We start from the raw sequence: 23,132 nt of genomic DNA on the forward strand, positions 1-23,132 counted from the left end.
GCGTGCGGGCACGGCCCCCTGAGCGCCGCCGCCCGCCCGGAGCACACGCGGGGCTCGGCCCCGCTCCATGGGCACCGATGGCATCGCTGCCGCCCGCGCCCGCCGCCGCCGCGCCTCAGCCCGCCATGGCCCAGGCCGGGTGAGTGGCGGCCGCCGCGAGGGGACGGGACGGGACGGGACGGGACGGGCGGGAGGTGTGCGGGACTCGGCACCGGCGAGCGGCGGCCGCCGCGGCGCCTTTCGTTGCCCGCCGCGGGGGCTCGGCCGCGCCGTACGGGGCGCGAGAGGGGCCGCGAGCAGCGGCGGCGGCGGGGGGGCCGTGTGTGTGTGCGCGGGGAAGGGTCTGTGCGGGGCGGGCGCGGAGCGCTGGGGAGTGCGTTAGACTGGTTCAAGCGGGGCGCGGGGACGCGCTCGGCGCGGCTTTGCCGCGGCTCTGTCGAGGGCGGCGGGCGCGCAGCGCGGGGGGGGGGGGTGGCGGCGGGAGCGCCACAACATGGCGGCGGCGACTGAGGGGACACGAGACCTTCTTCCCCCCCCGCCGGAACCCGCCGCCGCTCTATGGCCCCCGCGCCGCGCTAGAGCGGCCGCCCGCGGCCCCGCTCCGCATCGCCCAATGGCGAGAGCGCTTACGGCGAGCGCAGCCAATTGCGAGGCGGCTTACAGCGGGGACGTCAGCGCGCGCCCGCGGGCGCGGTGCACTGTGGGATGCTGGAGGCCTCGCGTCCGGGCAGGAAGGAAGGGGGGGTGTCATGGCGACCAATATCGAGGAGATCCTTCGGTCCTTTGTGGTCAGCAAATTCCGGGAGATCCAGGGCGAGCAGCAGCAGCAGCACGGCGGGTAACGGGGCGGCGGGGGGCACCGGGGAAGGGCGCGGGGCGGTGGGGGGCCGGCCGCGGCCTGAGGGCCGTATGTCGGCGGCAACATGGCGGGGCCGGGGGGGCCGCGGCCGAGCGGGCGCCGTGAGGGAGGCACGGCCCGGGGAGGAGGAGGGACTGTGAGGGGACCCGCACAGCCGGGTCCGCACGGGTCCGGTGCTACCCTCACGGCGGTTCGGCCGCCCGTGCGGTTTGTCCCACTTGCGGCTGAGCTCGCCGGGTTTATCGCGTGAAACAGGGAAAAGCTTGGGAAGAGCGAGGAAAAGCTGGAGGAGAGCGAGATGTGGGTATTTGTGTGGTGGAGGGAGGCCCTGCAAGGTCGTACGAACTCGGGGGATGTGGCACATTCTAGACGTGGTTTTCGCCATCCTTGTGCAGTCGCAGCGTGCCCGGGGTGGATCAGGGAGGGTTAATCCAAAAGCGGAGCTTCTCCGGGAGGCTGGAGCACTGCTTTGAGGGGCTGGGTGTAATAAATGTGTGCGAGTGACCAAAAAGCGGCTCCAGGTGGCCCGTACTGAGCTGCCGTTTCTCCCGGCAGTGGGAATGTGGAAGCCCAGCCCAACGGGGACACGGCCCCGGCAGAGCCAGCCCAGCCTTCCGACGCCTCTGGAGCTGCCGGGAGCTGTGCTGGCGATCAGATGGTGCAGAAGATCGAGGAGGTGCTCTCGGGAGCCCTCGGGACGGAGCTGCAGAGCAACCCAGGTAAGGGAACCGCCGCTGGCAAAATCGTCGTGGTGGTACCTCAAACAGAATCCGGTGATAGAGATGGAAAAGCCCCTCTTGGAGCTGCTCCTCTGGCAGGTTGGGTGTTTGTTGCGAGTTTCTGAAATGCTTTATGTGTCTGCTCTGATTTACAGCTGCAGAAATGCATCATTTAAAAATTAAAGTGGTTGTTACGTGAAAGTTGAGTTACTTGATGTGGGAGAAAGGTGGTTTTCTTTTCGATGCTGAAACATACAAAATGTTGTTGTATTTAAATATGATTTTCATCCGTATTTACATAAACTGTTTTATTTTCTCTATACCTGCTTCAAGGTCTCTCAGCAGTTCTTAGTAACAAATCTGGTGCAGATAGAAGCAGTTCCTGGTTTGAATTGGTTTTGGATTATTTCTAAAAGCCATTTATTAGGGTTCAGATCTGTGGTGAACTGTCAGACAACTTGTTTTAAAATAAACTTTTAAAGTGTGGATACACTGCAATCTCTCAAAGGTTAAGAAATTTTTATGTATCAGTGTCAGAACTTCAATAAATTGGTGGATTTATTGTGCTAAAAAGTCACATCTGAGAGTCCCCTCTCATGGGACTGGTCCTTGCTGTAAAATTTCTTACTCTGGAGAGTCAGTGAGGTGCTGAAGGCTGTAATTATTGCATTTCCTATTTTTTGGAGTTGTCACCCAGGTGGTGCAGTCTGCTGGGTGAACACAGCTCCAGAGGGGTGTTTTTTTAGGAGGCAGACAGAAAACTGATAATTTTGGAGATTCTGTTGGCAGAGGTTTGGAATTGCTCTTTATTTTCCTTTTATGCTCAGTGGCTTGTGCACCTTGAGCATTTTCAAGTGTTTTAATTCATGCTGTACAGGCAGCACTTTAGGCTGAAATTGGGGGTTTTGGTAGTGTTTTTTATTTTTTGTTCTTTTGTGGAAGAACGAGGTGAGGTCACATGGTGATAAATGAGATCTGTTAATTTGAAAGTTCATAAACTCACCCTGTGGTAAATGTTCCCAATGTCCATATCTCAAAGGGAGTTGGACAAGAGAGATTATCTCAATCTAGAGAGATTATCTGAACCTAATGAATTATCTTTGCAGAAAAGGTCATTTTTAGAATCATGGAATATCCTGGGCTGGGATGGACCCACCAAGGATCACCCAGTCCAAGCCCTGACCCTGCCCAGGACACCCCAACACTCCCCCCTGTCCCTCAGAGCGTTGTCCAAACCCTCCTGGAGCTCTGGCAGCCTTGGGGCCGTGCCCACTGCCCTGGGGAGCCTGGTCAGTGCCCAGCACCCTCTGGGGGAAGCACCTTGTGCTGAGATCCACCCTGAGCCTGCCCTGTCCCAGCTCCAGCCCTTCCCTGGGTCCTGTCCCTGCTCCCAGAGGTGGGAGCTGCCCCTCGGGAGGAGCTGCAGCCCCCGCTGAGCTCTGCCCTGGGGCTCCTCTGCTCCAGCTGCACCAGCCAAGTGCCCTCAGCTGCTCCTCAAGGGCCCCTCTAGACCCTTCCCCATCCTCGTGTCCCTTGTTTGGACACTCTCTAAGAGCTTTAAAACTTCCTTCCATTGTGTCCCCCCAGACTGCCCCAGTATTGAGGTGAGGCCGCCCCAGGGCAGAGCAGAGTGGGACAATCCCCTCCCTGGCCCAGCCGTGATGCTGGGCCTGATGCCCCCAGGACAGAGTTGGCCCTCCTGGCTGCCAGGGCACTGCTGACTCCTGGCCAGCTGGCACCCACCAGCACCCCCAGGGCCCTTCCCACAGCTGCTTTCCACACTCACTCCCCAGTCAGCACACACTGCCAGCATTGCCCCGTCCCAGGGGCACAATCCATCCCTTCCCCTTGTTGAACTTCCCGTGGTTGGTGGTTCCCAGCCCTCTGATCTGTGCAGGGAGGCCTCCCTGCCTGCCAGGGAGTCACCAGCTCCTCCCAGTTCAGCGTCATCCACGAACCCTTCCAGTCCCGTGTCCAGGTTGTTAATGGAGATGTTGAGGATGGAGCCCTGCAGACCCCACTAGTGATGGTGCCAGCCTGGTGTCACCCCAGTCACTGTCACCCTCTGTGCCCCACCCGTGAGCCAGTTGCTCACCCCTTGGATGACCTGGTTATCCAGCTGTGGGCTGCACATCTGCTCCTTCCTCACTGCATTCACAGCACTTTGTGAAAACAAAAGCTGCACTTCTGTGTCTTTATTAATATTCCCCAAAGTACCAGGAGCATGTTCTTTGGGATGTTCAGGCAGTTGGGGTTCAGGGAGGTGTTTTTAGGCAGAGCAGATTCCAGCACCCTGTGCCTCCCACATCCCTGCCCCCTGTGAGGCAGCACCAGTGAAACCTTTACCTTTGCACAGGTTGTACAACAGGAAGCTTAACCTGAGCCACACTTCTTTGGGCTTTCTCTGCCTTTTCCATGAGTTTGGAAGGGCTGGTTTCCCAGGGGCTGGAGCTACAGATGTTTACAGTAAGGGATTTTAAAAGGATTTGTCTCAGCCTCTCTTTTTCCTTTCAGCTTGTTGTTTGCTGAGCTTTATTCTGCATTTTATTCCATAAAAATGTACCTTTTCCTGGAATGATAAGTCACTTTCATTTACAGTATTGCAGTTACCAACAGTTCTTGAAGGATTTTGCAGTGTTCACTGGGAATAACGAGCTTTGGGATCACAGGTTCTAATGGGAGGGTCCATGTTGCTGCCCTGGCCTGATAAATACAATCACTGAAGGGAACATGCAAACAGGCTCCAATGTACAGCTCATCTTTCACAGAAATCCCAGCAAGTTGCCTTTAAAGAAGTGCCTTTCTCCTGAAAACAAGGCCCCGGGTCCCCAGAGGGGGCAAGAACCCAACACAGCCTAAACCCAGGGGGAAATGAGGTACAGAACTGAAAGGTGCTGGGCACCTCAGTCTGCCTCTGTCCCTTCCCCATCAGTGGTTGCTGCAGCCATGGTCAGGTCTCCACAGGCACTGGAATTTGTTCCTGCCCGTTGGAAGCAAATGCTCCAGCAGGGACTGCAGGTTTGCAGTAGCTCTGGCAGCTGCAGTCCAGTGCCAGCAGCTGTTCCAGCCTGCTGTGCCTTAGAGCTTTGGGACTGGGGAAGCAGATACCGTTTCCCAGAATTTGTTGTTAGACCTTAGTGAGGAACCTGGTCAGTGAACACACTCAGAATTCCCAACCCAGCAGCAGCACTGGGCTCAGCCCTGGGATAAAGCTCAGCAGGGGAGGGTGGGCCAGGCACGTTCTGTGCAGTGAGGCACCACGGAGGTCATTTGTCTGGAAAATGGGAATTCGTGCTTACCTTCCATGTGCAGCGTGGGGAGTTTAAAAGCACATCTGCAGCCTCCTGGAGGAAGGCACTGCCCTACAGAGTGTAGGTGGAGATACATCCAAACCCTCTGCCCCCTCAGGTGAGACCCTCCTGCAGAGCTGCTCCAGCCCTGGGGAACAAGGACATGGAACTGCTGGAGAGAGTCCAGAGCAGGCCCCAAGAGGATCCCAGGGCTGGAGCAGCTCTGCTGGGAGGAAAGGCTGGGAGAGCTGGGATTGTTCAGCCTGGAGAAGAGAAGCTTTGGGGTGACCTGATTGTGTCCTTTGAGGACCTGAAGGAAACAGACAAGAAAGCTGGAGAGACACTGTTTCCAAGGGATGGAGGGACAGGACAGGGGGGAATCATGGAGTGGTTTGGGTTGGAAGGGACCTTAAAGATCATCCAGTTCCAACCTCCTGGCCACGGGCAGGGACACCTTCCACTGTCCCAGGTTGTTCCAAGCCCCATCAAGCCTGGACTTTAACACTTCCAGAGATGGGGGGACTTCCCTGGGCAACCTGTGCCAGTGTCCCACCACCCTCAGAGGGAAAAATTTCTTTTTAATGTCTAATCTAAACCTACTCTCTTTCAATTTAAATCTGTTCCCCGTGTCCTGTCCCTCCAGCCCTTGGAAATAGTCTCTCTCCATCTTTCCTGGAGCCCCTTCAGGCCCTGCAAGGCCACAACCAGGTCACCCCAAAGCTTCTCCTCTCCAGGCTGAACAATCCCAGCTCTCCCAGCCTTTCCTCCCAGCAGAGCTGCTCCAGCCCTGGGATCCTCTTGGGGCCTGCTCTGGACTCTCTCCAGCAGCTCCATGTCCTTGCTGTGCTGTTCCCCAGGGCTGGAGCAGCTCTGCAGGGGGGTCTCCCCTGAGGGGCAGAGGGGCACAATCCCCCCCTGCCCTGCTGCCCACGCTGGGGGATCAGCCCAGGGCACGGGGGGGTCTGGGCTGGGCCATGTCCAGCCTCTCCCCCACCAGCACCCCCAGGGCCTTCTCCCAGGGCTGTTCCATCTGCTCATCCCCAGCCTGGATTGATCCTGGAGATGCCCCAGTCCAGGTGCAGCACCAGCACTTGGCCTTGTTAAACCTCAGGAGATTCCCAAGGGCCACTGCTCCAGTCTGTCCAGGTCCCTCTGGATGGTCCCATCCTTCAGGTGTGTCCCTGCAACCTCAGCTTGGGGTCACCTGAAAGCTGCTGAGGGTGGCCCCGAGCCCTCTGTGCCACTGGGGAAGGGATCAGCTCCCACTGGTCCCAGTATGGAGCCCTGAGGACACCACTGATGGCCAGCAGGACTCTGAGCCTTTGACCATGACCCTCTGGATGGGGCCATCCATGTAATTCCTAATCCACTGAGCAGTCCACCTGTCAAATCCATCACTCCAGTTTGGAGAGAGGGCTGTTTTGGGGGACTGTGCCAAAGGCTTTACAAAAGCCCAGATAAATGACAGCTGTGGCTCTTCCCTTAGCACTGATGTAGTTTCTCCATCAGAGAAGGCCACTGGGTTGGTCAGACAGGATTTTCCCTGGGTGAAGCCATGGTGGCTGTCCCAAATCACCTCCCTGTTCTCCATGTACTTCAACAGAGCTTCTGGGAGGATCTGTTCCGTGATCTTCCCAGTCACAGAGGGGAGACTGACAGGATGGTAGTTCCCAGGATTGTCCTTCCTTCCTTTTTATTGGCTGGGAGGGTGGGGAGGCCCTGGCCCAGGTTGCCCAGAGAAGCTGTGGCTGCCCCTGGATCCCTGGAAGTGTCCAAGACCAGGTTGGACAGGGCTTGGAGCAACCTGGGCTGGTGGAAGGTGTCCCTGCCCATGGCAGGGGTGGCACTGGGTGGGCCTGAAGGTCCCTCCCATCCCTGACCATTCTGTGATACTTCTTGGAAAGAGCCCTGTTCCCACTAGACCTGTGTTGTTGAACAAGAAGATTTGGGTAGTTTTTTGAAAGAGGAATTAATTGTCTTTAGTTTAAGTGACTCCTGAGGGGAAGAGAGAAGACCTGGAAAAGGAGCGTGTGCTGTTGGTGTGTGGTGGCCCAGCAGGTCAGGCAGGGTTTGCAAGTGTAATTGTTTTGTACTTCTGCCCATGTTCTTCATTGGTAGTCTAAAGGAATTTTTAAAATGCAGTCTTAAAAATGCTTACAAGGAAAATATCATTTTTTCTAGATGTAGACAAAAATACTGTGAAAAATAGTACTCAGTCTACAAAAAGAAGCTCCACTGGAGAAGATGAAATTCCTAGGAAGAAAGCAAAGAAGAACAAGAAGCACAAAAGCAAGAAGAAGAAGAAAAAGAAGAAGAAAAGGAAGAAAGAGAAAAAGCATAAAAAGCAGCCAAAGGAAGCCAAGCTGGGTGCACGTCCCGGAGAAGCCGCGGACGTGCCGCCGGCTCCTCACCTGCTCCTGGAGAAATCCGACTCCCAAGTGAATGTCCAGCAGGGAGGGGTGGGAGAGCCCAACCTGGCTGGGCACCTGCAGCCACAGCTGTGCCCAACAGCGAGTGAGGGGCTTGATAATCAAGCTTTAGGACTTGTTTCCCATTCAGTAACTGATTCCCAGCAATCTACAGAAAACCTCGGAAGTGGGGAGGGGACTTTGTGTGCAACAAATCCTCCATTTAATTTAGAAAGCAACCAGTCTCATATCCCAGAAAATACCAGTATAGCTCACAGCACGATTTGCACTAGTGAAGAACAAATTCAGCAGTCCCATGGAAATATTAATCCTGTAGCTATTAATGCCAGTGTTGTTGATACTGGAAACGATGCTTGGTCCAGCATCCCATCTGGAATTGCCAGTAAATCTGAGTTTCAGAAAGATTCAGTAGAAGCACTGAGAGGTTCAGAAGTTACTCTGAAATCTCCAGGCACTGGGGAGTTAAAAGCTTTGGATGCAGCTCTCGAGCCCGAGGCCATGGAGGTGTTGCCTTACTCGGAAGCATCTCTGCAATCAGTGTCTCAGAGGGGAGCACAGGACTTAGGAACAGCTTCGGAGTCCGTGTCCTTGGCAAGTGGTGGGACAGCAATTCCTACATCTGCAAATTGGGCAGATCCCAGTGCTGTGACAGTAGCTCACGTGGCTGTCGCTGGACAAGTACAGAAAATTCCAGAAGCAACGGAAAAATGTGTGCATATGGGAAATGTGCAAAGTGTGCAGAGATCTTTGGAACTGGGGGGTGTGAGCAGAACTTTGGAGCCAGCCCAGCAGCCCTCGGTTATAGCTGGGAATTTGAGCATGACACTCCCCATGGGGAGTTCAAGTGTCTTGAGAGCAAATGTACCTTTGCAACATCCTTTTAAATTATCTGCAGCCAGCCCTGTGGCTCCAGTGGAAATACAAAGTGCCAAAACACCCCCAGGAGCAGGAGCCACCACAAAGATGAAGGATATTGAACCAGCTGTGGAAAATGTGAAAGCTTCGGAAACAACCATGGAACCTGTGGGTGTTACAGCTCGTGAGAGTCTGCAAGGCAAAAGCGTGGAAGGTCCCACAGCTCCTGCAGCAGTGCTGGGGGCAGCAGGAGCGTTCCTGCAGCGTGGAGTTTTCCCAGAAGCGAGGGGTGTGGACAGAGCCGCGGGGCCCGCGCTGCCAGCAGTACCCACAGGGACCAGCGTGGCTGCGGAGCCAGAAGAGGGAAGAGCAGCTGCAGAACCCACAGCCCTTGGACAGACCTTGGTCCAGCAAACAGCTCCCCAGCTCCACATGGCAGAGGGGCTTAGAAGTCCACAAGCAAGAGGCTCAGAAGGTACTTCATTGCCGAGACCTGAGGGTGAATCCAACGTGAGAGGTTTGGCACCTGCCCCATCTTTGCAGAAGGAAGATGTGCAAGGTCTGGGAGGAGTCCTGAGACCAGTGGGTTTCGCAGCAGCTTCACTGTCCTTGCAAGGGGAAGGTGTGAAAGCTTCAGAACAAACTGTGCATTGTGGGGCTGTTGCAAGTCCAGGACTTGCCTTAGGAAGGACTCCTGAACCTGTGGTTTCGCGTGAGAGCGTGGAACCAGTTAGAGAAGCATTGTCAGGAGTGATGCCCTGGCAAACCACAGCAGAGAGAGAACCTCTCAGTGAAAACCAAACACAGAGTTCCATCATTTCCCAGACTCAGGTCATGGCACACACCAGAACCTCACAAACTGAGGTGCATGGGGAGAGAAGGGATTCTGAACTCGCTCCAGAAGATCCAAGCAAAGCCGAGGCAAGGAGCAGAGAAGCAGTCCTAGAACCTGTACAAGCTTTAGAAACCAGTTCAAAACCTGTTCAGGAACAAATAGTAGGTCATTCAACAGCAGTACTGGAGTCTTTGCCCAGAGTGGAAGAAAACAATGTGACAGAATTGACAGATGTGCAAACTCAGGGGCCTGCTGTAGAATATCTACTTGGAGCAAGGACCAGCATGCAAAGAAATGAGCCCTCAGAAATGGAGAAAGCAAAATATTTGGAGCCAGCACCAGAAGCTGGAGAAGTGAGTTGGCTGGAGAGCATGAAAGAGTCTGCAACAGTAGAGGTGAAAGGTTCTGGAACAGGTGGAGAGCTTGAGGTAGCCATGGATGATGCTTCAGCAGCTGTTCCAGAATCTTTGCACACGGAAAAGCCAGAAGAGCTGCAGGGAGTTCTAGAAGTAAAACCTACTGCAGAATGGAAGAGTTCAGAAGAGGCTCCAGAAATCTTGGATGCTGCTGGACTGAAGTCCTCTGAAGCAGTTCCAAAACCAGGGGATGGGAAGGGTCTGGAAACAACACTGGAACACACAGTGACAGCAGAGGTACAATATGCAGAAGGAGTGCAGGGTCAACAGGTGGAGGATATGCTGATTGAGAAGGAAGATGCAGAGCAGACTCAACCATCTGAGCCTATTGCAGAAACAGTTTTTAGTTCTTCACGTGCTGCAGAGGAAAAAGACTCCACAGTGACTCCTGTGGCAGGAACACAAGATTCGGAAGCAGCTCCTCAGGCTGATGTAGAGCTGAAAGATGCAGCAGCTGTGGGGTTGGAGGCAGAGACAAAAGATTTGGAAGCAGCTCCAGTACCTGAGACTGAAGCAGAAGCAGCCCAGGCAGAAGTCATTCCAGAGGCTGAGGATGTCAAAGAAGCAACTCCAGAAGAGGACTCGGAGAAAAGAGATTCAGAAACATCTGATGTGCAACCCGATGTGGCAGCACGAATGAAGGAGACTCTCATGAGACTGGAGAACGTGGTTGAGAAAAGCAGCCATAGAAGCAGTGAGAAGAAACATGATTCAAAGAAGCAGAAAAGGAGCCGCTCCAAGTCTCAGTCCAGGTCTAGGAAGCGGAAGAAGAAATCAAGGTCGCGCTCTACTTCCAGGCGCTTGACCTCTAAAAGAGCCCGTTCTAGGAGCAGAAACTACTCGGTGTCCAGAAAAAAGCATTCCAAATCCAGATCCCTATCTGTGGAGAAGAGGGAGAGAAGAGTGTCCTCGCGGAGGTCCAGGCGCAGACGTTCCAGGTCGTCTGACCGTTACAGGTCTAAATCCAGATCAGCAGAAAAGAGATTGTCCTCTGGGAGGTCCAGGCGGAGACGTTCCAGGTCCTCTGACCACTACAGGTCTAAATCCAGGTCCGTGGAGAAGCGACTGTCCTCCCGGAGGTCCAGACGCAGACGTTCCAGGTCCTCTGACCGCTACAGGTCCAAGTCCAGGTCCGTGGAGAAGCGATTGTCCTCCCGAAGGTCTGGGCGCAGACGTTCCAGGTCTTCTGACCGCTACAGATCCAAGTCCAGGTCCGTGGAGAAGCGACTGTCCTCTCGGAGATCCGGGCGCAGGCGTTCCAGGTCCTCTGACCGCTACAGGTCCAAATCCAGGTCCGTGGAGAAGCGACTGTCTTCCAGAAGGTCCGGGCGCAGACGTTCCAGGTCCTCCGACCGCTACAGATCCAAGTCCAGGTCAGTGGAAAAGAGACTGTCCTCTCGCAGGTCTGGGCGCAGACGCTCCAGGTCTTCTGACCGCTACAGGTCTAAATCCCGGTCAGTGGAGAAGAGGTTGTCGTCCTGGAGATCCCGCCGCAGACATTCCAGGTCCTCTGACCGTTCAAAATCTAGATCCAGGTCTTCAGAAAAGGGAGGCGGCAAAGAATACTCCTGGAGGTTCAGACATCGATCTGGTTCCTCTGATCGGTCAAAATCCAGGTCACGGTCCGTAGAGAAAAGAGGTCGGAAGGCGTCTGTGCGGAGGTCGAAACGACAACGCTCCAAGTCCTCGGACCGCTACAAGTCTAGATCCAGGTCAGTAGAAAAGAGAGATCGGAAGCAATCGTCACGGAAGTCTAAACGTCAGCGCTCCAAGTCCTCGGACCGGTACAAGTCGAGATCCAAATCGGTGGAAAAAAAGAAGGAGTCCTCACGTAAATCCAAGCGTCGCCGCTCAAAATCTTCTGAACGTTACAAGTCCAGGTCCAGGTCTGTCGAAAAAAAGCGCAAGGAATCTTCAAAAAAATCCAAACGGAAACGTTCCAAGTCCTTTGACAGCGTCAAGTCAAGGTCCAAATCTGTAGAAAAAAGAGAGAATAAGTTGTCAGCAAAGTCCAGCAAACATGCGGAGTCATCTGAACTTCAGGAGTCAACCAAAGGTCTTGAAAATGTTCCTGAGTCTTCTGTTGGAAGCGAAGGCAAATCTTCCAATGGTCCCATGTCAATGTCTTTGTCCGAGCAAGGAATAAACGGCCCAGAGCTGCCTCCGTCGTATGGAAGTGGATTTTCCAAAACGTCTGATAACCTTGAAGAAAGCTCTGTTGAAAAAACAGGAGATCTGCAGTCTTCTGCCATGTCTGAAATGGATACCTCCAAGACTCCAGACAACCAGGAATTGAGATCCATGTCTGTGGAAAAAACACAGGATTCAGAGCTTTCTATGACATCTGAAAACGGATCAGCTGAAAAAGCAGAGGCTCTGGAGTCTTCACCGCTACCTGAACTTCCATATTCGACACCCAAGTCAAGATCCTCATCTGTTGAAAAAAGGAGAGATGTAGAAACTTCTTCAGTAGCAGAATTTCATCTCTCCACATCCCACGGAGATGTATCCAGAACTGCCCCTCTCAGAGAAGTAGAAGGTCCAGAGCTTCCTCCGTCATTTCGAAGTGACTACAAGACTATCTCCTCATCCTCTGGAAGCATGGAAGCTCAGGGCCCTTCTGTGCCATCCGAAGGCACGCTCTCCAACTTGTCTGATGGTCCTGACTCACGACATATCCCTGGTGAACAAACAGAGCTCCCGCAGTCTCTGCAAGTACCTGAACATGGATCCTCCCATCTGGCTGCCAGCCCCGGAGCAGTGGAAGCTCAGAAACCTTCCCTGGCACCTGAAGGGACCCACCCTGCAATCCCTGATGGCCAGGAGCCTTCTCTGGCTTCTGGTGGTGGATACTTCATGTCTCCTGATGGACGTGGATCAGGATCCTGCTTTGCTGCACCGGTAGACCAGCCTTCATTGTCTGTTGGCGAGTCCTTCAAGTCCCCGGATGGAAATGAACAAAGATATTTATCTGTTGAAAAAGTCAAGGCTGCAGATGTTTCCCTCACGTCTGTGTGTGGTCCTGTTGAGATCTCTGATGACCTTGTTTCAGTGTCCTCTTTTAAAGTTCGTGAGTCCAGATCATCTGTTGACAAAGGTTTGGACGGCCCAACACTTCCCCAAGTCCTTGAGGTTGATTGCTCCGGATCTTCAGAAATGCACGAGTCGAGATACCTGCCTGCTGGAAAAATAGACGGTGCAGGATCTTTGGTGCTCTCCAAGAGTGGGATTCCCGTGTGCCACGATGTCCACAAAGCAAAGTACAATTCTTTTGAGAGCACAGAAGGTGCAGAACTGTCAGTGGTGTCTGAGCTTAGGTGCTCTGTGTTCCCCGAAGGCTATAAACTGGCATCTGCTGCAGTTGATAAAGTGGAGATCCATAAGTCTCCTCTCTCGCTGGAAGGTGGGTTCTCTGTGTCTGCTGATGGTGAATCAGTGAGTACACCTGAAAAACTGCAACCCCCAGGGACTACTCTGCCATCAGAAGAGGGGGTTGTCCTCTTGCCCGATAGTTATGAACTGAGACCTGCCCCTGCTGAAAAAGTGGAGGTGCTGAATTCGTCTGAACTGAAAGTCCTCGCTTCCCCTGACAGCTACAGGCTGGGGTCTGCCCACGATGAAATACAGGTGCAGGAAAGCAGATGTTCAGTTGCCTCCGATGGTCACGAGGTGACATCCACCCCTTTTGGAAGAGCTGAGGTAGAGGAGCCTTCTGGAGTGTCCGACAATGAACACACAATAGGGCTCGATGGCCCCGAGCTGACATCAACCCCTGTGGAGAAGACGGAGCTGCGGAACCTTTACCAGATGGCTGAGGAGAGAAGTTTGGTGTCTGCCGAGAGCCAGGAGTTGGAGGCACCCTCTGCTGACAAGGCCCAGATGCAAGAGCCTGCCCTGGGCTCTGACAGCGAATGCACCGTGTCCTGGCTTCACCAGGAGTTGAGGTCCAGCTCTCCCGAAAGGGCAGAGGTACAGGAGGCTGCCGTGGTACCCGACAGTGGCTATGCTGTGGCTGCTGAACATCACACCTTGCCATCTTCCCTGGCTGCAAAACCAGAGGGGCAGGAGTGCTCTGTGCTGCCTGGGGTGTCTCCTCAGGGCCAGGAGGTGATGGCCAGCCCAGCTGAAAAAGAGGTGCAGGAGCCTTCTCTGCCACCTGGCAGTGAATATTCCATCTTCCCTCAGGGCCAGGGTTTACAGCCTGGCCTCGCTGGGAACACAGCAGTGCAGGAGCCCTCCCCTATCCCAGACAGCTGCTACACTGCATCTCCCGGGGGGCTGGAGCTGCTCCACGCTTACAATGAGACACCAGAGGTGCAGGAGTGTTCTCTGCTGTCTGAAAACGAGTACGATGTGTCCCCCGAGAGGCGCGATTTGAGATCCAGTCCCGCTGAGAAAGAAGAAGGGGAGGAATCTGAAAGTGAAAGTTCAATATCCACCGACAGCCGGGAGTTGCAGCCTGCAGCTGTTGGAAAAACAGAGGTGCAGGAGTTGTCTTTGTCTGAGGGTGAGTGTCCCATGTCCCCTGAAGGTCAGGAGCTGCAGTCCAGCCCAGCTGAAAGAATAGAGGCCAAGGAACCTTCTGTGACATCTGAAAACGAACACGCTCTGTCCCCCGAGGAGTATGAACCCCGAGTAACTCACGCTGAGAGAGCAGAGGGTGCGGATTCTGCTTTGGCATCTGAACGTGACCATTTGTTTTTTGAGAGCCAGGAGGTGAGGTTCCCCCCTCTTCAGAAAGCAGATGGGCAGGAGCTTTCTCCAACACCTGACAATGAACATGGAGCATCTCCTGATGAGCAGGAGTTGAGATTCACCAGTGTTGGAAAAGCAGATGGCCCTGAACCTTTGGCACTGAACGATAGAGCCTCCATGTCCCCCGATGACAGTGACTTGAAATCCATCCCTGTTGAGAAAGTGGACCACGCAATGCCTTCTTTACTGCCTGAAGGTGAGCGCTCTGTGTCTCCGGACGGCTACAGTGTGAGATCGGGCCCTGGAGAAGAAACTGGGGATCTGGAGCCCTCTTTGAGATCTGAACGTAGATATTCCACATCCTCCTATCAGGAGGGTCATGAGCTGAAATCTCCCATGGAGGAAGAGGGTCTGGAGTCCTCTTTGACTTCTGAACACAGGCGGTCTGTGTCCCCCGAGGGCCACGACCGGAAATCTGCCATAGATGAAGAAATGGATGACGTGGAGAGACGTTCCACCTCCCCTGAAGAGCAGGAGTCAAGCGCGGGTGAAGAAGCAGAGGATCTGGAGCAGCCTTTGACAACAGAACGTAGGTGCTCCGTGTCTTCTGATGAGCGTGAGTCAAGGTCAACCACTGGGGAAGAGGCAGAGGATGCAGAACCCTCCTTGACAGCTGAACGAAGAGACTCCATATCCTCTGACGAACATGAGTCGAGGTCCACTGCTGGGGAGGATGGGGAAGATGGGGAGGCCTCTGTGACGGCTGAACGTAGACACTCCACGTCTTCTGATGACCGTGAGTCCACAGCTGGTGAAGAAACAGAGGATTTGACAGCTGAACACAGACGTTCTGTGTCTCCTGACGGACGTGAGTCAAGGTCATCTGTAGGCGAAGAAGCAGAGGATCAGGAGCTCTCTTTGACAGCTGAACGTAGACACTCCACATCTTCAGATGAACATGAGTCGAGATCTACTGCTGGTGAGGATGCAGAGGATGTGGAGCCCTCCTCGGCAGCTGAGCGAAGAGATTCCACGTCGTCGGACGAGCAGGAGTCCAGGTCTGACGCTGGTGAAGAAGCAGAGGATGCGGAGCCCTCTTTGACAGCTGAACACAGACGTTCCGCATCCCCCGATGGGGCTGAGTCCAGGTCTACCACTGGGGAAGAAGAAGGAGATGATGCGGAGCCCTCCTTGACAGCTGAACAAAGAGACTCCACGTCGTCAGAGGAGCATGAGTCAGAGTCTTCCAGCGGGGAAGAGGAGGGTGAGGACGCGGAGCCCTCTTTGGCAGATGAAGATAAGCAGGATTCCATGCCTCTGGAGCAGTCGGAGGAACAGGACTCTTCCTTTGTCCCTGAAAGTAGACGTTCCGAGTCTTCTGAACGTGAGAAATCTAGATCCAAATCTGTTGATAAAGCATCCGACAAAGAGTCTCCCCAGAGATCTGTCAGCAGGCGCTCACAGTCTCCCACCCTCCAGAAGAGCCGATCCACGTCCGTTGAGAAAGCGGCGGACAAAGAGTCCACCCGGAGGTACCGACGGAGACGCTCCAGGTCCACCGCTCACCAAAGGAGCCAGTCCACGTCCGTGGAGAAGACAGCAGACAAGGAGTCCACCCGGAGGTCCCGGCGTAGGCGCTCCAGGTCCACCGCTCGCCAAAGGAGTCAATCCAAATCCGTGGAGAAGACAGCGGACAAAGAGTCTTCACGCAGGTCCAGGAGCAGGCGCTCCAGGTCCTCTCAGCGCAGATCCAAGAGATACGACACAGACTCTCGCTCCAGGCGGAATCGCTCCAGGTCAGCGACACGGAGAAGAGCTTCGCGATCCAAATCCAACCGCCGCTCCCGGTCCAGCTCCTTGTCCCGGTCAAGGCACAGGAGGAGGAGCAGGTCACGGTCAGCATCCCGAAGGCGACGCTCCTTATCCAGGGACAGGCGCAAGAGGTCTCAGAGAAATAGATCCAGATCTACCGAGAGAAGGAGGAGGAGATCGGATTCCAGAGATCGTAGGATATCGCTCCGATTACGGAGCAGGAGTCGGACGCCTCTTCGGCAGAGGAGATCGAGATCCAGAGGGAGGAGACGGAGCTCCAGCAGGTCCCCGATCCGGCTGCGGCGGTCGAGGTCTTCAGGGCGAAGGCGGTACAGCAGGTCACCCGATCGCCGCCGCTCCAGGTCCTCCGAGTTCTCCAGCAGGTCCCCGAAACGTCTCACGGACCTGGGTGAGTGAGGGCTCATTTTCGGTAGCTCCGGGATGGACGAGGGTGGGTCGGTCTGCACAGCCTGGCTTTAACACATCCCTGCAGTGTTCAGAAGGAATTCCCTGGAAGTCGTTCTGCGCGTTAGTTTTAGGCAGTGACTTCCAGTAGGAACTTCCACACTGCTCTCCATTTGGATGGAAGTGTCCTTGCAGCAGGTTGTACCTGGGCTCTGGAGCTTATGTGCAAAGGTGGTGTGCAGCAGCCTTGAGGAACACTGTGCAGGGTAAGAGTTGATGAAGGCCAAGTAATTGGGCATAAGAAACTTGGGACTTTCTTGTTTTCCTGAGAACAGGTTGGGCCTGAAAGGTCAGTTAGGTACCAGCTGGAGAGTCCCAAGCTCTGTTGTTGGCTGTTCCCAGGACTCTGTCTTGCCTCTTTCCCATGGTAAGAACTTCTAGGAAAAGGAGACTTGTTTCTGAAAATAATCCCAGACTCAGCAGATTGGAAAATCAGAGAAAAACTCCTAATGAGCTGCATCTTTTCTCTGTGCTTGGGGGAAGAGAGGCTGTGGGGTTTCCTTGGATAGTAAGTTACAGGAGAAAGAAGATTTGAATTTGGAGCTGAGCTCTTGTACTGTGTGTGAGGAGCCTCCTGTGGTGGACTGGAGGTTCTGGTCCTCTAGTCCTGCCTCAGAGTTGCCCTGGGAGCCTGCCAGTACTAGAAGGTGGTAACTCATTTATTTGCAAACTGGCAGGAGGCTTAATTTATTTCCATGCCCTCTTTCTCTTCCAGGGCCACAGGACTCCCTAATAGAGCAAATTACTGTTTTATTAACAGTTTTGCACGTAATTGTGTTTTATACAAGCAGTGATTTTCACAGAACATAATAAAAGCACAGTGTGGGTAAAATCTCGCTCAGTTTGCCAGAAACGCTTCTTTATTATTAAAAGAAGAACCTGTATAAAATACTCTCCTCTACCAAAATGCCTCTCCTCAGACAAGGCCCAGCTCCTGGAAATCGCCAAAGCCAACGCGGCCGCCATGTGTGCGAAGTCCGGGGTGCCCCTGCCCCCCAGCCTGATGCCTCTGCTGTCCCAGAAGAAGGACGACAAAGCCAACCAGAAATCCTCCCGGGACACCCTGAAGGAGCTCACGGAGGTGAGGGAGAGCAGCAGCCCTGAACCTGAGCGTAACCAAGCTGGGCTTTGGGGGAGTGTGGGCACCGTGGCACTGTGTGCTCGGGTCACGGGGGAGCTGCTTTGGGTTGGGAATCACAGAATTGTCCAGGTTGGAAAAGCCCTCCCAGCCCATGGATCCCCCCTGTGCCCCATCCCCACCTTGTCCCCAGCCCAGAGCACTGAGTGCCACGGCCAGGCCTTCCTGGGACACCTCCAGGGCTGGGCACTCCAAACCTCCCTGGGCAGCCCCTGCCAAGGCCTCACCACCCTTTTGAGCCCTTATTCTGGACACAAGTCTGTTTTAAGTCATTAAAACTGACGTTTTTAATTCTGTGGAAATGCATACAATCCAATTATTTTGCCTTTTTTTTTTTTTTTTTTTTAGTTCTGATTCTGTTCTCATTTGGTACAAATTGGTGTCTGTCCCTGCACTCCTGTTCACGAAACCCAAAGCTTTCACTTCTAGTTTTTGGTTGTGCTGTTGTTTTGGAATCATAGGATGGTTTGGGTTGGGAGGGACCTTAAAGCCCATCCAGTGCCACCCCCTGCCCTGGGCAGGGACACCTTCCACTGACCCAGGTTGCTCCAAGCCCTGTCCAACCTGCCCTTGGACACTTCCCCCAGAAACTGGAGAGAAGTTGGAATACAGAAGTGCTTTTATGTGGGTTTTTTTTTTTAATTGCATCATCAGTGTGACAGTTCTGGAAATAACATCTGAGATGAGGCAATGTCCAAGTGCTGAGAAATCCTCTCCCAGTTGTCCCTGGGCGGGGGGCAGCAGAGGGACAGTCCAAAGCTGAGGTGGTGCAGGTGCCCTGTGCTCACACCTGCAGTGGTTTTCACGTCCCCTGACCAAGATCCAAAGTAGTTTGTGCTGATCTGGAAGCCCCAAACCTGCCCCTCCTTTTCCTTACAACTCTGGGAATCTACTGGATGATGTTTCTCTTCTGTTGAGTCAAAACTGGCCACAGAAGCAGTCCAGGTGCTGGGAAATCAGGAAAGAACCACAAAATTATGACCTCTCTGGAAACTCTTTTTGTCTTTTGTCCTTTTTTTCCTCTCTTTTTTGTTTCCTCCTGTGGAGGTTTCTCCTTATTTGTCTGTGGTATCCCCACAGCACCTCTGTGTTCTGTATTCAGTGAAATGGGGGTGTCCTGCATCCCTGGCCAACCCCACAATATTCCAGAAGGAATCTGGAAGCTGTGGCTCCTGACGAGGTCCCGAGTTAGCACCCAGTGAAGTCCATCTATTGGTGCCCTCGCTGAAAGGTTTTCTTGTCCTCAGAAAAGAAAACCATGTTTTTTGCTAGAAATGTTCTTTGTGTGTTTGGGTGCCAAGTGCAGGTTTAGTCAGAGCTGACATTTCCTTTTCAGAAATGCAAGAAGATTGCCCAGAGCACAGACGACGTGATCGTGAACAAACCCCACGTCTCGGACGAGGAGGAGGAGGAGCGGCCTTTCTACAACCATCCTTTCAAGCTCAGCGAGCCCAAACCTATCTTCTTCAATTTAAGTGTGAGTACTACTTGACTTTTCAATGCTTTAAACCGGGGTTCTTTTTAAATAATGCAGGTTCTTTTACAGAAATACGGCAGGGGGTGATGATCGTGGTGAAATGGGGAGTGTTTCTCTGTCAATTTAAAGAAACACTCCCAGATTCACCAAGGTTAAATTGATAATCTTGGTGAAATGGGGAGTGTTTGTTGAAGTGCATCTGGGATTAAATGCTTTGAAGCATCAATTAGCATTTGTTTAACTTCTCTTGGTTTGTTGATTTTTGGGGGTTTTTTTTGGTGGGTTTTTTTTCCAGTTTTAGTTTGGGTTTGTTTTTTTTTTTGTGGCCACGAAAGTCTGTTCTGGTTTTGCAGGGTATAAAGCACTAGAAAAGTGTTTAGTAGGCTCAGTGAAAATAGAAATAACATTAGATTATTATATTAGAAGGAACAGTAGAAATAACAATGCTATTCTTGTGTATAAATACATGTACCTTGTGGTGTGCACAAAATAAGCAGTAATACATCTTTACATGTGTAAGGTAGAAAGAGATTTTATATTGTACTGTTAGAAAGGGATACAATGAAACTCAAGAAACCTTGGAATTCTTCCAGGCTCCAGAGGAATGTTCTGTGGTGGTGATGGGTTGCTCTGCCTGTTGGCCACATGTTTGACCCTTTTAGTGTTGCTCTTTCTCCATTCCAGTCTGACAGCTATTCCCATCCATATCCCTAGGAGTTTATCCAGTATTATCCTACGTGGCCACCTGTGTTTGTCCCTTGGGAGGGAACCTGGCAGAGATCTGTGCAGGTTCTTCAGGAATTGCCAAGTGTCTGAGGAAGACAAGGCCGTAGATGGAATGTGCTTGGAAATTCCTGCTGCTCTGAAAAATAACCCAAAATGGGAAAACCAGATGCTGAGAAGTGCTCTGTCTGGTCTTGCAAAGCTTTTGATCACAGCCAGTGTTTTGGCTGCCCAGGACTTTTCCCTTGGAGCTTTGCCTACAAAATACCTGTGTGGCAGATGAGGGTTGTTCTCTTTGTGCCGGGCTCAGCTGGGAGAGGGAGAGTTGGGAGATTTGGGGCCACTGAGGTTGGTTTCAGTGATTTCTCATCTTCTCTTACAGTGCAATTTGTTGCTCAGGTGTGGGTTGATTTATTATAATTATTGTAGCTCATTGTTCCATAATAAGAAGGGTGAGTGTTCTGTGGCAGCTGAACCCCGAGGGTTTGCAGGGAATCACTTTGGGAGTCCTGTGTGTTTGCAGGTCTGAACTTTGTGCCATTTTCTGCCTTTCAGACTCCCAGCATAAAACCAGCACCACCCCCCCAACCAAAAAACCAGGTCAGCCTGTCCAAGGAATTCCCTGTGTCCTCTGGGTCCCAGCACAGGAAGAAGGAGGCAGACAGTGTCTATGGAGAGTGGGTTCCCGTTGACAAGGGCGGCAAAGACGACGGCAAGGACGATGTGTTCCCCAAACCAGCCATTGAGGTAAGCAAGGCAAGGAGAGCCTATCACATCAGAAAGCCAAAACCATTACCTGGGCACTCTGGGACCAAATTGCAGTCTGGGAAAACGAAAAAGGCACTTAAAAAGGTGGGACCTAAGAGCTGAGTGAGCTGGGGATGTGAGCTCTGCATCTGGGATGCTCCCGGGGGCAGGGCTGGGAGCAGCCTGTCCCACCCCTGGCCTTTGGTCAGCTGGGACTCCTTGGGCTCCAGGGAATTGAAACTTTAGCTGGAAGAGGAAAAAAAAGTTCTTTGTTGAGTTTCCTGCAGAGGTTAATTAACACCTGGAGACTTTGACAGTAATGTATGTAATGCTGCTTAAATTGTCCCACTGATCTTAGAGTAACAACATCACACTGGAATGTAATCCATTGAAAATTGTAAGTGCTTTTAAAACCACCATCTCCTCGGGATGTGTTTATTGATTTTCTAGCTTTCCAGGCAGGTTTGCTCACATGGCTGTTTTGCACTTGACCTTCTGAAGGACAATCTAATTGTGTGGATAATAAACAAAAAAATACAGAGCAAATGTTTTCCCCCTTGAAATTTCTTCCAGAGAACATTTTGTGGGGGGTTGGTAATTAAGTAAATTAAATATTTAAGACAGATGTTAATTTCTTTAAGTTGCTGTTACCTCACTGCACCTGAAGCCTCGTTCTCACACCCTCCAAAGCCAAAACCAAAACCCTTCCATCCATTTCTGACAAAACCATCTCTTCACTTGGTGTGTTTTGTTTTTCAAGAACTTTCTGGTACTGTACAATTGAAGCACAGAAGGAGTTTTCTTCTGAGTGTTTTACAGCACCAAAAGCCCAGAGAGTGTAACTTCCCCAACATTATCATGGGATACCTGGGAATTTGATGGTCAGGCACTCGATTCCTTGTTCCCTCAGTCTGGGCTCTCAGGCACCACTAGTGAGGCAAACCCTGAGATGTTTGTGCAGAAGGTCATTCCCGGTTTCACTGGACTAAATATGTGAACCACAACTTTCCTTTCTGTCCTGTGTATGTTTATAAATGCCTGTAACTATGTTGTCTGCTTTTATATTTGTAAATAAATATTTTTATTTGCATTTACCTTAACTTGGTTTGTGTTAAGGGTGATTTCAGGGGGCGTTAGCTCAGAGTGTCCCATCTCTTGGGTTTGGCAAGGTTTAAGTGGGAAACAGTAGCAGAATTCCTGTGTGTTCCTCCAGGGAGTCTGACAGGTAACAGAGTTGCTTCTCTGCCCGATTTTTTAAAATGTTTATGGGGACTCTGAGGTGGAAATGGCTCCCTTTGAGCAACATGAGGCAGATCAGCTCCTTGCCTGGGGGAGTGTGCTTGGATCCTTGAAAAGTTTCACATGTAATTTCCCTCCCTTCATTGTTCCTAATTCTGAAATATTGTGGCAGTTGTGATACGAGTCTGGACTGACGTGACAAACCACCCAACTGGTTTCATTGCTCTGGTTTTAGTTACTGCATTAGTCTGAAATGAGCCTGCCAGTGTATCACAGCTTGGTTAATAACCCTGTAGGCTCTTAGCATAGTTGTTTGTGGTGGTAGGAGATGGAGGAAAAGGTCTGGAGTAATCTGGAGGCTCAGCATGTCTGTAGGAGGCAGAGGAACCTGTGAGGAAGGAGCTGTGTTGGGAAGTGTGGAGCTGAGTGTTGGATTCCAGGGTGGAGCATCCCAGGTGCCTTGGGCAGAGGTGCTCAAGGGATGTAAAAAGGCAGGAAATGCACTCAGGGAACCTCCAGAGCAGGTGAAAAACCTGCTGTCCCCTGCCAGCCACATCCTTCCTGCTCCAGGGTTTGTGATTGGTGGGGAAGGTGTGGAAGCTGAGGCTTGGCCAGGCAGAGCTCTGGGGGACGATGGAACACTGCACTGCCACCCTTTGCCTTGACTCAATAATAACAACTTCTCATACTTCAAGCAGAGATTTATATTTTGGCTCGAGACCCAAAGCTGCCATGGAGTGTGTTGGCACAGCACAAAGCCCTGCTGGTCCCCACGCTGGTGCCTGGCCTTTGGGAAGTGTTGGGAGTTGAGTGCCCAGGGAATGTGCTGAGAGCCCCAGTCTGGTAAAGCACTAACACCCAGGTTTGGCATGGCAGTGGTGCCAGGCTGCTTTCCTGGGCTGCTCCCATGCCTGGGTGTATTGCTGGATTGAAGCTTTTGGTGAGTAGAAGAACTCTTATCTATCTCCTGAACCCGTTTCACAAACAGAAAATTCAAGAATTACTTGAGCATGTGAGGGAAATTTATTGACTCAGCCAGTGTGTGTTTGAAACAGGCATTTTAATGTATGTGTGAGGGGATTTGAGATAATATTTTGATTGCTCCTGTGCCTTGGTTGTGCTCTGTGTGACAGTAAATAAGCACTGATGTCAGTCCAGGGACATTGGGACTTGGGGGATTTGAGGCCTGTCTTGGTCAGTGCCAGGTGCTCCAGCAATGATCTTCACCACAGAGACCCCTTTGTCCTGAACTCCAACAGAAAATCCCACATCTTCAGTCAGATTTAACAGAGCACTGAACCAATCCTTGTGTTTGATGCAGTTGTAGAAACCCATGTCTGTCTGACTGCTTTTCAGTATTTAGTTAATTCTTGACCTGGTTCCTGGGCCTGGGGGCTGTGGATTAACTGTGTTTGTTTGGTTCAGCTGAGTCA

The 23,132-nt window shown here is 52.4% G+C and overlaps 1 protein-coding gene across 2 annotated transcripts in view; it reads left to right on the forward strand.

Moving 5' to 3' along the window:
• Positions 1-23,132, forward strand: part of SON (SON DNA and RNA binding protein) — a 37,391-nt gene continuing 14,259 nt past the window's right edge. The window contains exons 1-6 of one of the 2 annotated variants that reach the window (XM_032680051.1): positions 1-139; positions 1,415-1,578; positions 7,050-16,319; positions 17,296-17,456; positions 18,850-18,990; positions 20,269-20,460. In XM_032680051.1, coding sequence (XP_032535942.1) covers positions 78-139; positions 1,415-1,578; positions 7,050-16,319; positions 17,296-17,456; positions 18,850-18,990; positions 20,269-20,460 — 9,990 coding nt within the window. In that variant the 5' untranslated portion in view covers positions 1-77. Of the gene's footprint in view, positions 140-685; positions 839-1,414; positions 1,579-7,049; positions 16,320-17,295; positions 17,457-18,849; positions 18,991-20,268; positions 20,461-23,132 lie in introns of those variants that run through there. The other variant, XM_032680050.1, reaches the window with a different exon arrangement.

Source organism: Chiroxiphia lanceolata, chromosome 2 (genome assembly GCF_009829145.1).
Source record: "Chiroxiphia lanceolata isolate bChiLan1 chromosome 2, bChiLan1.pri, whole genome shotgun sequence".
NCBI lineage: Eukaryota > Metazoa > Chordata > Aves > Passeriformes > Pipridae > Chiroxiphia > Chiroxiphia lanceolata.